Here is an 18,528-nt window from a genome sequence, read left to right as displayed (position 1 = left end):
ATAGAGAGAGAGAGGGATAGAGAGAGAGGGATAGAGAGATAGAGATAGGTAGATAGATAGAGATAGAGAGATAGAAATAGAGATAGAGAGATAGAAATAGAGATAGAGAGAGATAGAGATAGAGAGATATAGATAGGGATATAGAGAGATGGATAGAGATAGAGAGATAGAGAGAGATACATAGAGAGAGATGGAGGGATAGATAGATAGAGAAAAAGGGATACAGAGATAGATAGAGAGATGGATAGATAGATAGATACTTTATTCATCCCCGTAGTCAAATTCACACTTCCAGCAGGATCCTTGTGTTGAAAAATAAAATAAAGATATAGAATACAAAAATACCCTATATAACGTTTTGCAATAGAGTATATAAATAGTGCTACGTAAAATACACACTGTAATGAAAACAGAGTAATGTGCAAATGTGGGGTGGGGTTTAATGTAGGCTCTTACTCCCCCGGGTGGAGTTAAAGAGCCTCATGGCATGAGGAAGAAATGAGGAAGCTGCTCTTCTATTTACGAACAGTAACTGAACATTTAGCATCCAACACACACTTTAGCTTCCTTTCTGGCCCTGTCTGACGCCGACCCAAATCTCTTGCTCTCAAATCATACATGAAAAATTCCAATAATCCCAAAGTACAAAACTGAACGGGTGGTCTTAGTGCCCCGTGCGAGGGCTTCAGAGAAGGGTCAGCGTCCATGTGCTTGTCCCCGGAAATGTGGAGAAAATATTTGAGTGATGTCTGCAGCTGCAATGTTGAAAGATGAATTTATCTCTCATCTATTCTTCCTCCGTCTAGATTGTGTCAGGATTAACTGTACCACCAGTAAGTGACTGCTCACGTTTCCTTTTCTTCCATTATACTTTTATCAGCATTCATGTGCTAGCTTTACGGTTAGCGGTTCTGGTCTATAAAAGATGAGCTTTTTTTTCTTTTCTATAGCTATTATAAATGACATTGAGATGTCCTTGTAAAATGGATCTGACTTGCATTTTGCCTCGCGGTTATTATTAGAATACGAGGAGGTGGTGTAACGCGACAAGATCGGGAAGGATTGAAACAAGATTGTCATCTAAAAAAATGTCAAGATCGTAAGAACGGGTTCAAGAAAAACGATTTATTATGTCACAGAAGACCCCGGTTCGGATTCAGAGCGCATTTTAGCCGAGTTAGCAAAAAGTAGCGCTTTGGTAGCTAGCTTCATTTTAGCCGCTAACATCACTTTTGCAGGTCGTGCTAAATGAAATTATTTAGCAGCTAATGACAGTTTTCATAGGATATGACTACAAATGCTAATGCTAGCATTGTGGACATGTCCGCTAGCTGCTAATGGGTTTGCATTAATGCCTACTAAAAACAGAAAGAGAAGAAATATGGCAAAAGATATAAAAAATGATCCCTAAATTTATCAAATGAAGGTATATACATTTAAAAAGAATAAAGAAAAATAACTAAAGTATGCTAAACAATTTGCCAATGGACAATACAAGTATACAGCATATCATTTTTGCTCATTATTTTTTTCATTACTGTATTTTATTTTAATTTTACATTTTTAGATCATTTCCTACATAAAAATATATTTTTCAAAATTGAAGAAATGAATCATTGTATAATAATAAATAGTAAAACCATCTAGGTTAAAGACATATTTTTACTGAAAAGTAAAAAAGGAAAACTAAAACTTAAATCATGCACAATGTTCTGGCAATTAGACAAGATTTTTACATAGTACAATAAATTAAGATTAATTAATAAATCTTAATCATCTCACTATGCACAATGGCAGATTATTTTGATCATTACTTTAAGTAATACTAGTAATAGTAGTAATAGCAATAATAGTAATGACAATAATGGTAATAATAATAATAATGGTAATAGTAATAATGGTAATAATAATAATGGTAATAGTAATGCTGATAGTAATAACATTAATAGTAATAGTAATAATAGTAATGATAATAATGGTAATAGTAATAATGGTAATGGTAGTAATAATGATAATACTAATGGTAATATTAATGCTAATGGTAAACGTAATGCTAATAGTAAAAATAGTAATAGTCGTAATAGTAATAGTAATAATAGTAATGATTATAATATTAATAGTAATAATGGTAATGGTGGTTATAATAATAAAGGTATGGTAATAGTAATAACAATAATAATGGTAATAGTAATGCTAATGGTAATAGTGATGCTAATAGTAATAAAAGTAGTATTAGTAGTAGGAGTAATAATAGTAATCAAAGTAATAATAATAATGGTAATAATAATAATGGTGATAGTAATAATGGTAATGGTAGTAATAATGATAAATGTAATAGTAATAATGTTAATAGTAATAGTAATAATAATAATGGTAATAGTAATGCTAATGGTAATAGTAATGTTAATATTAATAATAGTAATAGTAGTGTTTTGGAAAAAATAATATTAGTTATAATAATAAATAATATGTGTTGGATAAATACATTTAAGTAAAAAAACGAAAAATAAACATCAAATCATAAAAAATTATCTGGAAAAAAAGTTTTATAATAACAAACCAGCGAGTTAAAATTATTCATCTCATTTGGCAGAAATGTCCTAGATATTTATATTTGAAAATTACAATTCTAGATCATTCATTTAGCAATAAATAGGAACGTAATTCTTATAAAAAAAACAACAACAACAAAAATATGAGACCAAAATTGTTATAATAACATTTTTTCAGTTCGATAAATGTATTGTTTTAAAAATGTTATTTTATCTCATATGGCAGTATTATTTTTACCTTATTTTGTTTTGACTTGACCTGATATTCTAGATAATTTTGCTAATGAGAATTTTTTAAAATGGTAACATTATTTCTTAAAATAACAACAAAAAGAGGTTAGTTAAATCAAATGAAAAATGTTAGATGTGAGAAAACAAACCTTAACTAATGCAAAAATGATCTGACCTTAAAAAATAACACAATTCGCCAAATTGTCAAAGTCAAGTTAAGTTTATTTGTTTGGCCCTTAATCACAAGGAGTCTCAAAGAGCTGCACAGACCACAGATTATTGCAAATGACAGACTATTATCTTCCCTCTGTTTATTTCTCCATTTATAAAACTGTCAGAATCAGAAACAAAAAACAAACCTCACGTATCAAAATGACACTTGGAAAGGGTGATGGCGAAAAAGGAATGTGAATTGGCAGGTCATTTTTCTAATTATTTTAAGTATTATTTGTATATATTTTCAGAAATATGATGTGTGGTTGGATCCTTTAATCACACGAGCCGTAGGGGCAGCATCGGGTCAGATGCAATCGACATTTCGTTCTGTGTACATTGTTACACAGAATGACAATACAAGGAAATTATTATTATTATTATTATTATTTCCTGTGATGTGCCTTGGGCAAGTACAGCCTGGTGGCGCCCATCCCTCTCCAGGCCAACAAATGTTTCCACCCGATCTCTAACCGTAGACCTTTCGAATGCAAGGCGAATGTGCTTACCGCTAAAATACGGAAATATAATTCTAAATTATTTTATTGAATGAATTAAAAAATATATATGGGAAAATATAAATAATCTTTTTTTTTTAACACTCTTGAATTTAATAGCGGGCATGCTGAAATTCATGATGGGAAGCGCAGGCATGAAGTGACCTGCAATTATCTCTTAACACTCTCCTAAATGTTAAATATCATTTGTTTTTTCTTAGGGTTTTTCCCGGGCCTCAGGGTTCATCACTTTGTTTACGTATGCAAATGAGGAGCTCAAAAGTCTAATTCCTCGTTTCCACGCTTGAAAAGGTCATTCTTGCTTTGAGTGGAGGCAAAATATGTCGAGCTGACCTGCTGGGAAAATTAGAACTTGTCGAAAATAAATAGAAAAGGGAAATACTATTTTGCCTATTGATAAATAAATAACTCCTAAATAAATGTAAGTATATCATTTTTTGATAATCGTTATTTTAAAAAAAAATATTTCGAATTTATTCATATTTTATTTGACATTTTACACTATTCATCTAGTATTAGTTTGGTTTAAATGATTTCACTAAATTTGAACTTTCTTTAGAATACATTGAAAACAATTATGATACAAATTACAGGAATACCATGTTAGGTTTATTAAATACTAATATAGAATTTTGTTTTATTATTATTTTTATATTGTCAGGACCAGAACAGAAACAGGACCCACTCGCGTAACCTTTCTCGCAAGTTTTATTAGAAGAAAGGGATTGCTTTATTTTAATCCGGGGATTGCTGGACGAGGGAAGCAGGTCACTCTGATTGTTTTTAATAATATTCAAAAATATAAATAATTTTACCGTAAAATGTAAATAAATGTATTAAATAAATTAAAAAAAGAGAGTATATTAAAACATAAGAAAATCAAAATGGCAGCAATATACAATCAGGGTTCGGGTCAATCCGCGATGCAACGAGGCTGCAAAGTATGAAGCAGCAAGAAGAAGGGGATTACAGTTTTTCCTATATTGAGCCCCTAATCCCCCTCCCCTTGTGTTCTAGGTTTACAAAGCAAAACCGGCTTTATAGCATCCTGGCATTAGCATCAATTGTCTAGAAGAGAGAATAAATAGACAGAAAGAATTGAAGGGAAAAAAAAACCTGTCACCTATTTAAATTGAAAAAAAAAATAAAACTCTGAGATTTAATTCGGCCATAATGGGATATTGTTATCACGTGTGTTTACTCAGGAGGATGCGGATACATTTAGAGATATTTCTGGGTCTTATTTAAGTCACTATGCCCCATCCTCCAGTTTGCAGTTATATTTTCTCATTCATCTAGACTCTAGGGCAGTGGTTTCAAACAGGTGGCCCGCGGGCCGCACTAGGCCCGCTAAGAGATTGAATCCGGCCGGCGAGACAACGCTGAGAGAAGCGCAAGAGAAAAACGACCTGCAGGTTGAAATTTGTCCACTTGATGTTGCCAAAGCCAGGTGCCTCCCCCTCTCTCTTCCTATCTCTCTCACTCTCTCCCTCTTCGCCTCTCCCCCTCTTCTCCCCTCTTCCCCCACCCTCTCTACCTCTCTCTCTCTCTCGCCCTCCCTCCCTCCCTTTTCTCTTTCTCTCTCTGTGTCTTTCTATCTTCTTTTGCTCTCTCTATCTTTTTTCATTTTCTCACTTTCTCTATCTCTCTTTTCTCTCCTTTTCTTTTTCTCTCCATTTCTCTTTGGATTTCTTTCTCTCTCTCTTTCTTTCCCCCTCTCTCACTATTTCTCTTTTTATCTCTTATTTATCACATTCTTTCTCTATCTTTTCTCTATCTCTCTCCCCTTTCTCTGTCCCACTCTTTCTCTTTTTCTTACCCTGTCTTATTCTTAATTCTTTATCTCTTTTTCTTTCTCTCTAATCTACCAGTCAAGCCCCCTGAGAGAATGTTCTATAGTGTGGCCCCCGAGTTAAAATGAGTTTGACACCCATGCTCTATAGTAACTTTTTTGGTCACGAATTTCCCTTGCACTCACGTAGGTTTTAGATCAGGGGATGGTGCCATAATAGTCTGTACAGCCCTTTGAAAATTATTGTGATTAAGGACGTCACAAATAAAAGGAATAGCTAGTTACCAGTTGGATATATATTTCTAAAATGACATATTGTGTTATTACTATGTTGATACTACATTATTACTAGGTTGTAGTAAGGTTGAAATAGGCTTAACCACTAAAATGTCATGCCAGTTAAGAATTACATTTCCTAGAAAATCACAATGGTGATCTAGTTCCCGAAACGGTCGAAATCAGGGGTCTCAAACTGGATTGAGTTGGGGGGTGCTGAAGCTGGGGTCCAAGTGAGGTTGGGCCAAATAGGGTTTTCCACAAAAATGTTCCACTGTTCTTATAAGGGACAGTGTTTTATATGTGTCCGCTAGATGTCGCTGTCATGTGTAGTGAGTCCAAGGAAGACTACAAACTACTGACTGAGAGTGAGCAAAAAGCAGCCTTTTTCTTTTCATTTTTCCAGTCTTTTGCAAAAACGACGAAAAGAAGTGAAAAATGTTTTCAAAAAATGGATAAAAAAGGGAAGAATGAGAAAGAGGAAAAAAATAAGAGTAGGAGAAAAGAAAGCAATAAAGGAAAATGGAGAAAAAGAAAGGGAATCAAAAAGAAAAAAGATAATAATAATAATAATAATTTCCTTGTATTGTCATTCTGTGTAACAATGTACACAGAACGAAATGTCGATTGCACCTGACCCGTTGTAGCGAGCCGATGCAGCCGCAGCCAACAGAGGGCGCCGCCGACCACTTTTTAAGTCTTAGGAATGACTCGGCCGGGGTGCGAACCACCGACCTCCCAGTCTCAAAGCGGGCGCCTTACCATCTAGGCTACTGAGCTGGTATATTATAAGAACAGAAAATAAATGCAATTTTCTCTCTTTTCAGCTCTTTCATAATTCTTTAATTTTTTTTTTTACCTTATTTCTCTTTTTTTGTCCTTTTCATTTTTCTATTCTAATTCGTCTCTTCAAAAGTAACAAAGTGTGTTTGCTCACTTTGAGTCTCTGTATTTTTTCTCCCTCCATTGTGCTTTTAGCACTCATTTTCTGTGGCGCAAGAGAATACAGCGACATCCAGTGGGCAAACAATACACACTGTCCCTTTAACTTCAATATTAAGGCAATGGCTTCAAACTATCACCTTGGGGGGCGGTATTGCCCCCCTAACGTGAGTTTTAGATCCCTGGTCTACATGCCACTTGGGCCTTGGTCTCCATTTTAAATGTATAGCATGCATACATAAATAAAAAATAAATCTGTATTTCCCTATTTTGTTTTACTGGATTTAAGATATTTTCATTTGCGATTGCAACGATGCCCTATTAGTGCTGGTTGAAATCTTATGACGGATATTTGCTGCCCTCCAGCGGCTACATCGATATTGCTTGAATACTGGTTTCGAAGGATAAATTTAACACAGCAGATTGTTACTATTAACCGTACTCACACAAAACATAGTATAATACTTACATATTTATTCAACTTCATTATGTCATTACATTGTAATAGTCCCTTTATATTAGTTGTAACGTACTCACTCTAATTAGTGTGTATATTTATCCATTGACTTATTCAATTGCTTATTTATATAAGAAATATTTTCCGTTTTATTTTATGTATGCGTGTATTTACTCCATTTTACTTTAATTTAATGCTATTAGTTTAAATTTACTCCATGATTATTTGATTCGTTTAATTATTTGTAATCGTGCATTTAATTCACTTGTTTTTATTCATACATATATTTGTTTTTACTCGTTTAATTTAAATCTATTAAAATAGTTATTTTATATTTGTCGTAACTTACTTACCCAACGATTATTTTATGTAATTATTCACGTCATCATTTTATTACTTATGTTTTAGTTTAATACATTATTTTATTCCATTTATTCTCGAATTTACTCATTTCTTTTTTCTCGTTTTTTATTGAAATGAATTCATTTTATTTTGTATTTTGATTCATCGCTTTTAACAAACGTGCGATCATTTATTGTTGGTTTTTGAGCAGAAATCCACGAAGTGGCAAAGTGCAAGTCAGACGAATGTGTTTTTATGCTCCATCATAATGGAAATAAGAAATCTGTTCTCCCTTTTTCTTCTTTTATTGTGAAAGGCATGCGATTTTGATATTTTGCGTAACCGCTTTGGGACCGTCCTGCAGGCAAAGGTCCCGAAACCATTTTTGCGGGTCAGAATCTGAACGATAACGAATGGCACACGGTTCGAGTCTTCAGGAGAGGAAAGAGTTTGACACTCACTGTTGATGACCTTACGCCGGTTGAAGGTAACCTTAAATATTATCGCTATATACACACACATTTTAGTACTTTTTCTACAATTTTTGGGACCAAATTCGGAGTTATAGTGTATGCGTTGGTTTTACCTCCTCCATGAGACAGATAATTTGTTATGTTTTGTCATTTAAAAAAAAAAAAATAGAGGTTCATATATCTAAATGATAATACTGTTTCGACAATTTAAGATTTCAAATTCTGAGAACAAAAAATCACGCTAAAGTATGTGTGTTGGTTTTACCTCCTCCATGAGCTCAGACTACAAATAATTTGTTGCGTTGTCGTTTAAATATTTAAAGTCGCATGTAAATCTCAATTATCATGTTGTATCTATAATATTTCAGGATTTCGATTTCTGAGAAAAAAATTCCGTTAAAGTTACGTGTTGGTTTTACTTCCTCCATGAGCTCAAACTACAAATAATTTGTTACGTTGTCGTTGAAATATTTAGTTACATATAAATCTCAATTATACTGTTTCTACAATTTTCAGGATTTCAAATTCTGAGAAAAATATTCACATTAAAGTGTACGTGTTGGTTTTACCTTCTCCATGAGCTCAAACTACAGGTATTTAGTTATTTTTTCCCATTAAAATATTTAAATCCGCAAATAAATCTCAATTATGATAGTTTCTACAACTTTCAGGATTTCAAATTAAATTTTGAGAAAAAATTCCCGTTAAAGTATATGTGTTGGTTTTACCTCCTCCACGAGCTCAAACTACATATGTTGTGTTACATTTTGTCATTGAAATATTTAAAGTTGCTTATACATCTCAATTATAATGTTTCTACAATTTTGATGATTTCAAATACCGAGTAAAATTCATGTTTAAGTGTATGTGTTGGTTTTACCTCCTCCCTCCATGAGCTCAAACTACAGATAGTTTGTCATGTTTTCTCATTGAAATATTTAGAGTTACATATAAATCTGAATTACAATACTGTTTCTACAATTTTCAAGATTTCAAATTCTGAGAAAAAAATATTTAAGTGTATGTGTTGGTTTTACCTCCTCCATGAGCTCAAACTACAGACAGTTTGTTATATTTTGTCATTGAAAGATTTAGAGTTAAATACATATATTAATTATAATACTGTTTCTACAATTTTCAAGATTTCAAATTCTGAGAAAAAAAAATCCTGTTACAGTATATGTGTTGGTTTTACCTCCTCCATGAGCTCAAACTACAAATAGTTTGTTAGATTGTCATTGGAATATTTAGAGTTACATATACATCTCAATTATAATACTGTGTTTTTACAATTTTCAAGATTTCACATTCTGAGAGATAAAAATGTTTGCAAGTCAAGTATATACGTTAGGGAGACTATCTACATGAGGAGGAATTCAGCTCCCTCGTACTCTGTGCTTTAGACAGTGCTGCCATAGCTGTGTGTTTTGTGTTGGTAAATATAAATACCCTTGAGAGACTTACCCATGTCAGATCTGGGGATGTACTAGACAAGTAAAGCAAGAGTACTCAGCAATCAGAGGTTGCTAAAATTTAATATATGGCTGTATAAAGTAGTAGAGTAATGTGGTAACGCACGGAGTCGTACTAACAGCAGATATCCCAAATGTTATAACGCATTACAGTAATATGTACGGAGAAATTGTATTCTAGCAGTGGCGGTTCTACACTAATTTACTGCCTGGGCGAGACACCCTCCAAGCACCCCAGAACCCCACCCCAAAATTGCCAAAACAAATATTTAACACGAGTAAAAGAGGTAAATATATTTGTCAATTGCACAAATGCTTAAATAAAAAAATTGAAATACAGTACACTATATACATAAAAGTAGCAAATATTCATATTAAAAAAAACGCCTAAACAATAGTGACAAATACACTATATACAAAAATGGCTAATATTTATCGATAATTCTTAAATAATACAAATACACTACATACATAAAAATGGTAAATATCCATCAAGAACGCTTAAATAATAAATACAAATACACTATATACAGAAAAGTGGCAAATATAAAAAAAACACTTAACAAATACACTACATATATAAAAATGGCTAATATGTATCAATAATTCTTAAATAATAAATACAAATACACTACACACATAAAGAAATGGCAAAATTGTGAAGAGAACAATAATATAAAATAATAAAATAGACTTGTATTCTTAAACAGCAAATCGAATTTAAAAACACGCTAAAGAACAAGTAGTTGTAAAACAAAAAAAACAAACAACGTAAAACCTAACCTTTCTGGGTTTCTTTGATGCAAAATCATCGATGCTTGAATAAAAAATAGAAATACAGTACACTATATACATAAAACTAGCAAATATTTATATAGAAAAACGCCTAAATAATAGTACCAAATACACTATATACAAAAAATGGCTAATATTTATCAATAATTCTTAAATAATTAATACAAATACACTATATACATAAAAAAATGGAAAAAAATGTGAAGAGAACAATAATACAAAATAATAAAATAGACTAATATTCTTATAGAGCAAATCAAATGCTTAAAAACGCGCTAAAGAAAAAACAGTTGTAAAACAAAAAAAACAACGTAAAACCTAACCTTTCTGGCTTTCTTTGATGCAAAATCATCGATAATATGAGCAATCTGCTTCCCTAATTCGTGATGAATTCTGATTACAGTAAAGCTAGTCCCATCATGAATGATTTTGTATCACATACTTGATCACACAGTTCCGAAAAATGTGCAACAGTTGGCCCTGTATTGTTGAAGTTACGAATAATGCCCGTTATTTGGAAGACGGAAGTCTCCAAGTAATTATTTCATGTAGAATAATACGGTGAATCCTTGTAGTAATGCGTTAGACCCAACACTGTCCGGGACCCACCAGTTGAAAAACCCTACTCTGCTACAAGACCACAACAACGCACTAGAAATATAAAATATGGTAATTGTAGGAACTGGTACGATTTAGACCAAGCAATCCCACTTTTGTACCCTTCATTTTTTCTCCTCAAGGTCAAATGTCCGGCGACCACACGCAACTGGAGTTCCACAACATCGAGACGGGCATCGTGACGGAGAAGCGTTTCATGTCTATGGTGCCGTCCAACTTCATCGGGCACCTGCAGAGCCTTTCCTTCAACGGCATGGCCTACATGGACCTCTGCAAAAACGGCGATATCGACTACTGCGAACTCAACGCCGTCATCGGCTTCAAGAACGTCATCGCCGATCCCGTCACCTTCAAGTCGCGCGCTAGCTACGTCACGCTAACCGCTCTGCAGGCTTACTACTCCATGCACCTCTTCTTCCAGTTCAAGACCACTTCCTCGGACGGACTCATACTCTACAACAGCGGGGACGGAAACGATTTCATCGTGGTCGAGCTGGTCAAAGGGTAGGGGGCGCTCTCCGACAGCTTGCTTTCTCAATACGGCCCCTTTAATCTATTGCGTTCCAGAGACGGTTCCTCAGATTTAAGCTAGTTATCTTGTGTTGCATTAGGCCTCTCATAGACTAGATCAGGGGTCAGCAACCTTTTCAGTGTGGAGTGCCTCTTTAAAATGTCCTTGTAAATCAGTGTGCCACACCAAGATTAATGACTCGCACAAGAATTTTTGTATATCCAACAGAGCTGTCATTTTACACCAGTCCGAATATACAACATGGATAGACATTGAAATTGTATAACTCACCAATTTTTCTTCCACTATTCTTGTTCATCAAAAAACTAAAAAATGAATGTGAGCAACCTGTGGAAAGGCCTGTAGACATCCATGACTTCAACCCTTCTTCATCAACAATGAACTACAATCAAAAAACAAGTCATTTGAACAGCTACCGTACCATTCGTCAATAAAATCTTATTTTTATTTCAAAACTTGAAACACACACACACCTCTAATAGATTCGCCATCAGTAAATGGTTTTCTGTGCTTTGCTATGCAGTGAGCAATGTGATAGCTTGCTTCATTGGTGGAGTTTTTAGCAGTGACAAATGTTTTCACGGTCTGTGTTTGTTTGCCGTACCTAGACACAGCTTGTTTTATTGTCACCACCTGCCAGGTGACTATAAAACTAGACTCGTCCTTGAATTCATGTTCATGTTCCGTCTCGTAATGACGCTTAACACTTGACGTGGTACAACGCTCTCGAGGCATAATGCACAAACAAGCATGGTCATTTTTTGCACAAAAACCTCAGTCATTTGTCCACGCTGGCTGAAAAGAATGAGATTTTTTCGCTAAAGGAGCTGTCGTGATTCGTTCATTTGTCACGCACCGGGGTTTCTGTGGGTGGGTTAAAACACGGATCTTTCCTCCTTTTGCGATGTGCGGCACAGACACACACGAAGCAGAGAAGGAGGGGCTACCGTAAAGCCTCTAAATAATACGGCACGCAACTGAAAATGTCTAAATTTCACCTAAAAATGCGCATTAAAAAAAACATTATTATTTTGCACTCGTGTCTCATTGGTTAACCCCTCAGCCAGCAGTGGCACGCGTGCCATAGGTTGCTGACCCCTGGACTAGATAGACTTGAGCTGAGCCGCTAGGTTGCTGTGACCTTCCTTGCTTTTGGTGTCTTCCTATCTATAAGCATTCTTGCACACATGATCTCGTTTTAACCATTTACGAAATAAAAGAGGCTGCGATTTGAATATCTACTATCTAATATATATTCAAAAGGCAGAATTATTGTCTTTTTTTGATAAACGAGACCACATGATGAGAAACAAATGTTTCCTACTCCGCCATTTGTCCATGGAACCATTGAACAGTTTCCGAACTTGAAACAAGTATTCTAGTTTTTACATTACCTAAAAACTTTAAATGCTATTCTTATCACCATTGTTCCAGAACCATTCTTTGGAGTTTTCAGTTATTCCTTATTAATCCTTCCAAAGGCCTGCTAGCACTAAAAAGGAACCAACTTTACATTCAAACACTTTTATAGGATGAGCTGTTTTCCAGAAAGGCCTGAAGTTAAACCTGCGGAGACATTAAAGACACATATTTTAATTACGTGGCTTGCCTTTAGAACATGTAATTAGAAATGTGTTTCTTTATTAAAGCACAAAGTCTTTTTTTAATCCTGCTGCATTGGTTAATGCTTTAAAAGTGCAATTACAGGTTACCACATTTTCTGCACTATAAGGTGCACCCCAAAAAATAGTCTTTTGTCGTGTATTTTTCATACACAAGGTACACTGGAATATAAGGCAAAGGAATTGAAACAAAAGAAAGAGCTACCGTGCTTTTTCATGTATGCAACAGGAATTGAACCTGGGTCTTGGCGGTGAGAGCGCTGATACTTTAACACTAAAATACCAGTGATACCATGACTCACAAAAATGCAGTAGATTCTATCTTACTAACACTATTTTTACTCAAGGTGCCAGAGAGACTGATTTGCATAGTGCATTCTGATTAAAAAGTCTCTCCACCTGTTCCTCTGTGCATCAATATTTCTGTTTAATATGTCCTAGTACGTAAGAGAGCTTGTATAGTATATTTTTGAACGACTTTCTGTCTTCTCCATTCTCTTTCGATGGTGAAGAAGCGAAGGCTCCGTGGATGCGCGACACAGAAAGCCTGTCTTTTCTAAGGAAGTCTGTGGAAACAAAACAATTGCGAATGGACAATACAAAATAAGTCAGCGAGAGAGCAGCCCATTCCGACTCAAACGTAATGGACATTTTAGGCCCGACCGGCTTGAAATTTGGATCGGGTCGTGTCGAGCGTGGCCATAATATACTACTTTTAAGCTGAAAGTGGTGGACAAAACCTTTTCCCGCTTGCTTGTTTCGGAGTTGTCCGACATTTCATTATCAAATCAACACAAAAGTATTATTACCTGGAGCACACACTTTCTCGAGGGTTTTTTGACGCTAACTCAGAATCTGATTAGCTAAAGCAACAGCTTTCTGGAAGAGTATCTCAGGGCCTTCAGGATGTATAGTGAAGGCCTCCTGGTAGATTTCTGACCTCAACAACTAATGGCTGAAATGCAATTGATTAGATGCTTTGGTATGAAAGCACACATCTGGAAGTAGCATAACAAGGGAAAAATAATGAAAGGAAGCTAAGAGATAATTTGGAGCAAAATATAATTAATATCACATGATTACGATATTTTTAGGCCAGCAGAAGGCCTTTCAGGTGGCTCAGCTCTCATTTTAAATCTGATCAACCATATTCTGCAGGTGCATTGGATTTTATGACCCAATTTGAAATGTATGGTCAATTTGAGTTTTTTGGGTGCACCTTATAGTCCGGGAATTACGGTAATAGACAATAAAGTAATAGAAAACGACTTAAAAGTGTTAAATTGTCCAAATGAGGTTCTAGCACATGCTTAACGCAATTTCTGTTTGCAGATATTTGCACTACGTGTCGGATTTGGGTAATGGCGCTCATTTAATCAAAGGCAACTCCAACAAACCTCTCAACGACAACAACTGGCACAGCGTGATCATCTCCAGGGACGCCAGCAACCTCCATACCGTCAAAATCGACACCAAAATCACCACGCAGACCACCACTGGAGCCAAAAATCTGGATTTGAAAGGTATGCAGAGACGTGCTGCTACCGCTAGAGGGCAATGTTGTTAGGCCAATGTTCTCTTCTTGGATTGAATTGACTGACATTTGATATCGACGTTGTTTGCAACGAGATTGGACATGGCACTGCATGGTAAACATGAAAGACTTCAATGAGAAAAATAAGATAAAATATTCTCAGTATGAAACGGAGAAAAATGTATTTTTTTTATCTATTATACATTGAAAAAAAAGGAACCAACCCTTTTTACAGACCCAAATATTCCATTGACGAGTAAAACTATACTGCACCAGTAAATATTTTTAGTTCATTTTTGACAGATACATACTCATAGAGAGACTGACAATCAGAATGAAGAACAAAATACACGATGAAAATTTGTGAAGCAGTGTACAGCGTAGATTTATTCAAGTAGCGTTGTTTTTTTACGATGGACCCAAACACAAGAAGTAGGATATTTAATGACAAATAGCTAACTAAGTAACAAGTAACAAATAATTGTCAATTAATGAATAAACTATGGAAAACAGAAAACAAAAACCAAACCTCAGAAACAAATGTGAAACTGGAAAGGTGAAGGCAGTATGAATAGTGAAAAATGGATGGTGGATAAGGAACGGTTCGTCATCGGGCTTTGTCCAAAATATTCTTATGAAGACTTGGAGTAGGCGCCTTTCACGGCTGACTCCCTATTGGTGTGTGAGTGTGTGTGTGAATGGGTCAGTGTGAACAGGGTTGGGTAGGGTTACTTTAACTTGATTACTTTCAATTACTTTTGGATGACTCCAATACCAAATATGCTAATAAAAGACAAAATAAACTATGATGACTCACAACACGTGGTAAGCTTTCTCTCCTGGCTTTGATCTCTTTGATCTCCGCCAAAACTAATATAAAATGCGACAGAAACAAAATGAAAATAAATCCAAACAGCTTGCCAACATCATTTTTGCCGTTCCATGTATTCCGTTACTCCCCAAGCCTGCACAAAATTTACTAATTTTATTCATATTTAGTTTCTTTTGTCTTTTATTAGCATATTATGTTTGTTTGTGACACCCTTAATCACAAGGCGTCTCAAAGGGTTGCACAGACCACAGATTATTGCAAACCACTGACAGTTATTACACCATCCCCTGATCTAGAACCTAAATGAGGGCAAGGATAAACTCAAAAACCTCAACATGAGGAAAATGAAGAAACCTTGCGAATCAAATATATTTTTAATCAAGACATTGGTGGTTAGCGCATGTGCGGCACAGTTCATGTCTTGGGAACCTCCTGCGTGGGTTCAAATCCAGCTCCAGACTTCCTGTGCGGAGTTTGTATGTTCTCCCCGTGCTTGTGTGGGTTTCCTCCGGGCACTCCGGTTTCCTCCCACATTCCAAAAACATGCATTTCAGGTGAATTGGCCGGTCCAAATTGTCCCTAGGTGTGAATGAGCGAGTGAGTTGTCTGTCCCCGTGTGCCCTGCGATTGGCTGGCAACCAGTTCAGGGTGTCCCCTGCCCACTGCCCTATGATTGCTGGGATGGGCTCCAGCACCACCGCGACCCTACTGAGGATAAGCGGTGTAGCTAATGAGATGAGATGAGACATTTGATTTTAAGATCTTGAGTAAATTGGGAAAATATTTTTTAAAACAAAAAGTCTCCCCTTATAATTGTTAGGTATGAATAACTAATATGTAGCTTACATTTTCAGTTGAAGGAAGTGTTTCCGATTACAAAGTACCACTATGAAACGTGAATTATTTGCATGGCTCAAAACAAATGTCCATAAGGTATATAATCCTTCCACGTATACACATTTCATAGTACCATGTTAAATCCAAGCTCTTTTCAATTCTTGAAACACACCCTTCAACTTCAAGCATTTTCAAGGATTTCCAGCACCCGTACCAACTCTGTAGAGTGGTGATGGTCCTGGGAAAGTAACTGTCCCTGAGACTGTTCGTCCTTGTTTTAAGGAACCTGTAGCGCCCACCAGTGGGCAACAAGTCAAAAAGGTTCTGGCCAGGGTGATAAGCGTCTTTTAAAATGTTGAAGTTTCTGCGGTATCGTAAAACAGAAAGGAAAAGGAAAAAAAAAGATAGAAAAACTGTAATAAATAGAAAACTGGCTGGATAGTTACTAACCACTGCATCCATGCGCGATCTAATCTTGAAATATGCATATCACGGTTCACGGATCCCTTAACCACCGGGGTAGTCAAGGCAACACTTCCTGTGGTGTGTCTTTGGTACAGCCTGGCGCCGCCCAGAGCTTTTCAGGACAATTTTTTGAGTAGGTGTTTGCTTCCCCTGATGAAACAGTTAGTACTGGTTTTCAGGGTTACAGGTAGCAGGAGAGGATTGCTGATCTGACTCAGATACAGCACCTTCATCATCTGGTTGCTCTTCTTTATAGGTGTAAAGCAGGGAACAGGAAATTATGGCTCACGGGCCAAATGTGGCTCTTTTCATGATTGCATATGGCTCTGAGATGAAATAGAACTTGGGCAATTATTTAATGAAGAATCACATGCGGGGCTATTTGTCGCAAGTCGAGATATCTCTGAATATTTACTAAATTCCGTCCAGTATATAAATATATATATCGGACACAAATTTCGTTAAACTTTACAGTCAAGGTCTCACACCAACAGACCGAGGTTAATCGCTAATAAATTCTTTATATGGAAGCTCACTAAGCATTCTATGTTCATCGTTTAGAGACTTCACATTGAAAAGCCAAATAACAAAATGTAAACACCCAGAAGCTCTAGCAAAGCATCTAGAGCAATTGTATTAGGTGAGCGGTTGGAATGGGCGCAGCTATACACAAGAGAGGACGTGTGCACACCTTCTTGCCCGTCAGCATCGAAGGTAAATACGTTGGTATCTTTGTTTGCAGTATTTTATGACGTTTTTACAAAAGAACTTTGCTTGCACCTTGTTTTGAAACCATTATTTAGGACACAAGAGGCGGTCAAAATGAGCTTCAACACCCTTAAAAGTGTTGATCTTGGCATCGACGTGTTTATGACAATACTGATAATGATCCTAAATCAAAGGGGAAAACCTCTTCAGACAATAATTTACAATAGGCCTGTTTTGTTCGAATTCACACAAATATAATATATTTTCTTCAGGTAACCTTTACATCGGTGGCGTGAGCAAGGAGATGTACAAGGAGCTGCCTAAATTGGTGCACGCCAAGGAAGGTTTTCAAGGTTGTTTGGCTTCAGTGGACCTGAACGGACGCCTCCCTGACCTCATGTCTGATGCTTTGGATTGTGTGGGACAAATCGAAAGGGGATGCGAAGGTAAGTTCTCCAGCTGACCAAAATCAAAATTATACTGTATTTACTTCATAACTTTTTATATCTTTATACCGAGTCTCACGACAAAGGACATTTTTTAAACTTATATAATAATAATTTCTTTGAAAAATGTACATAAGTTATTTTGGAGACGGGTCTCTTATAAGCGTTTGGCTCCAACTTGTCTCTTTCCTCCGGTGATTTGTTCGGTTTGTGATGGGATGTTTATTGCCACATGATTGAAAAAAATAAAATAAAATGAACAAGAAATAAAGACATTTTCTTTATACATCTACGAATTTACTTATTAGCTTACATTTAATTACTTAAAGTTAGTTAAGTAAAAATAAATAAATATGTATTCAACAATTGAATTGTTTCTATTGAGTGAATAAATAAGTACAAATAAATATTCATTTGTTTTTACACTTTTTAATCCCTCATCTATGCAGTAAATTATTTATTCTGTGTTTATTTTTTTAATTATACGTATTTTCAAACTAAATAATTTACTTTTTTTAGATTATTTATGTCCGGTATTCATTTGTATGTGTTTATTTACTTACTTATTTAGTCACTTTATGAATTAGGTATTTAATTATTTTGATCTATTTTTTTTATTCATTTACTTAACTACTGACTTAATTGCTTGAATATTTATGTATTACATTATTAAATGTATTGTTTATTTTTTGTATGTACATATATTTACCTACTAATTTATGCATTCATTTTTTAAACACACATTAAATATATAATCACTAATTAATTACTTATACAATGAAGAAAATAAGCATTTGAACACACTATTTTGCTATTTTTCCCACTTAGAAATCATGGAGGGGTCTGAAATTTTCATCATAGGTGCATGTCC

General features: G+C 35.3%; 1 protein-coding gene across 11 annotated transcripts in view; it reads left to right on the top strand.

The window, feature by feature from the left end:
* Nucleotides 1-18,528, top strand: part of LOC148354133 (neurexin-1a-like) — a 370,466-nt gene that overhangs the window by 169,899 nt on the left and 182,039 nt on the right. For 9 of the 11 annotated variants that reach the window (XM_088351405.1, XM_088351402.1, XM_088351398.1 and 6 more), the window contains 5 exons: nt 807-833; nt 7,688-7,810; nt 10,804-11,185; nt 14,168-14,358; nt 17,484-17,657. In XM_088351405.1, the coding sequence (XP_088207531.1) occupies nt 807-833; nt 7,688-7,810; nt 10,804-11,185; nt 14,168-14,358; nt 17,484-17,657 (897 nt within the window). The remainder of the gene's footprint in view (nt 1-806; nt 834-7,687; nt 7,811-10,803; nt 11,186-14,167; nt 14,359-17,483; nt 17,658-18,528) is intronic. The other 2 variants (XM_088351407.1, XM_088351400.1) reach the window with 1 other exon arrangement.

This window comes from Urocampus carinirostris, chromosome 13 (genome assembly GCF_059441175.1).
Source record: "Urocampus carinirostris isolate Australia breed hairy pipefish chromosome 13, RoL_Ucar_1.0, whole genome shotgun sequence".
In the NCBI taxonomy this organism is placed as follows: Eukaryota; Metazoa; Chordata; class Actinopteri; order Syngnathiformes; family Syngnathidae; genus Urocampus; species Urocampus carinirostris.
The sequence above is the reverse complement of the archived record's forward strand: the minus strand, read 5'-3'. Positions and strand labels throughout refer to the sequence as shown.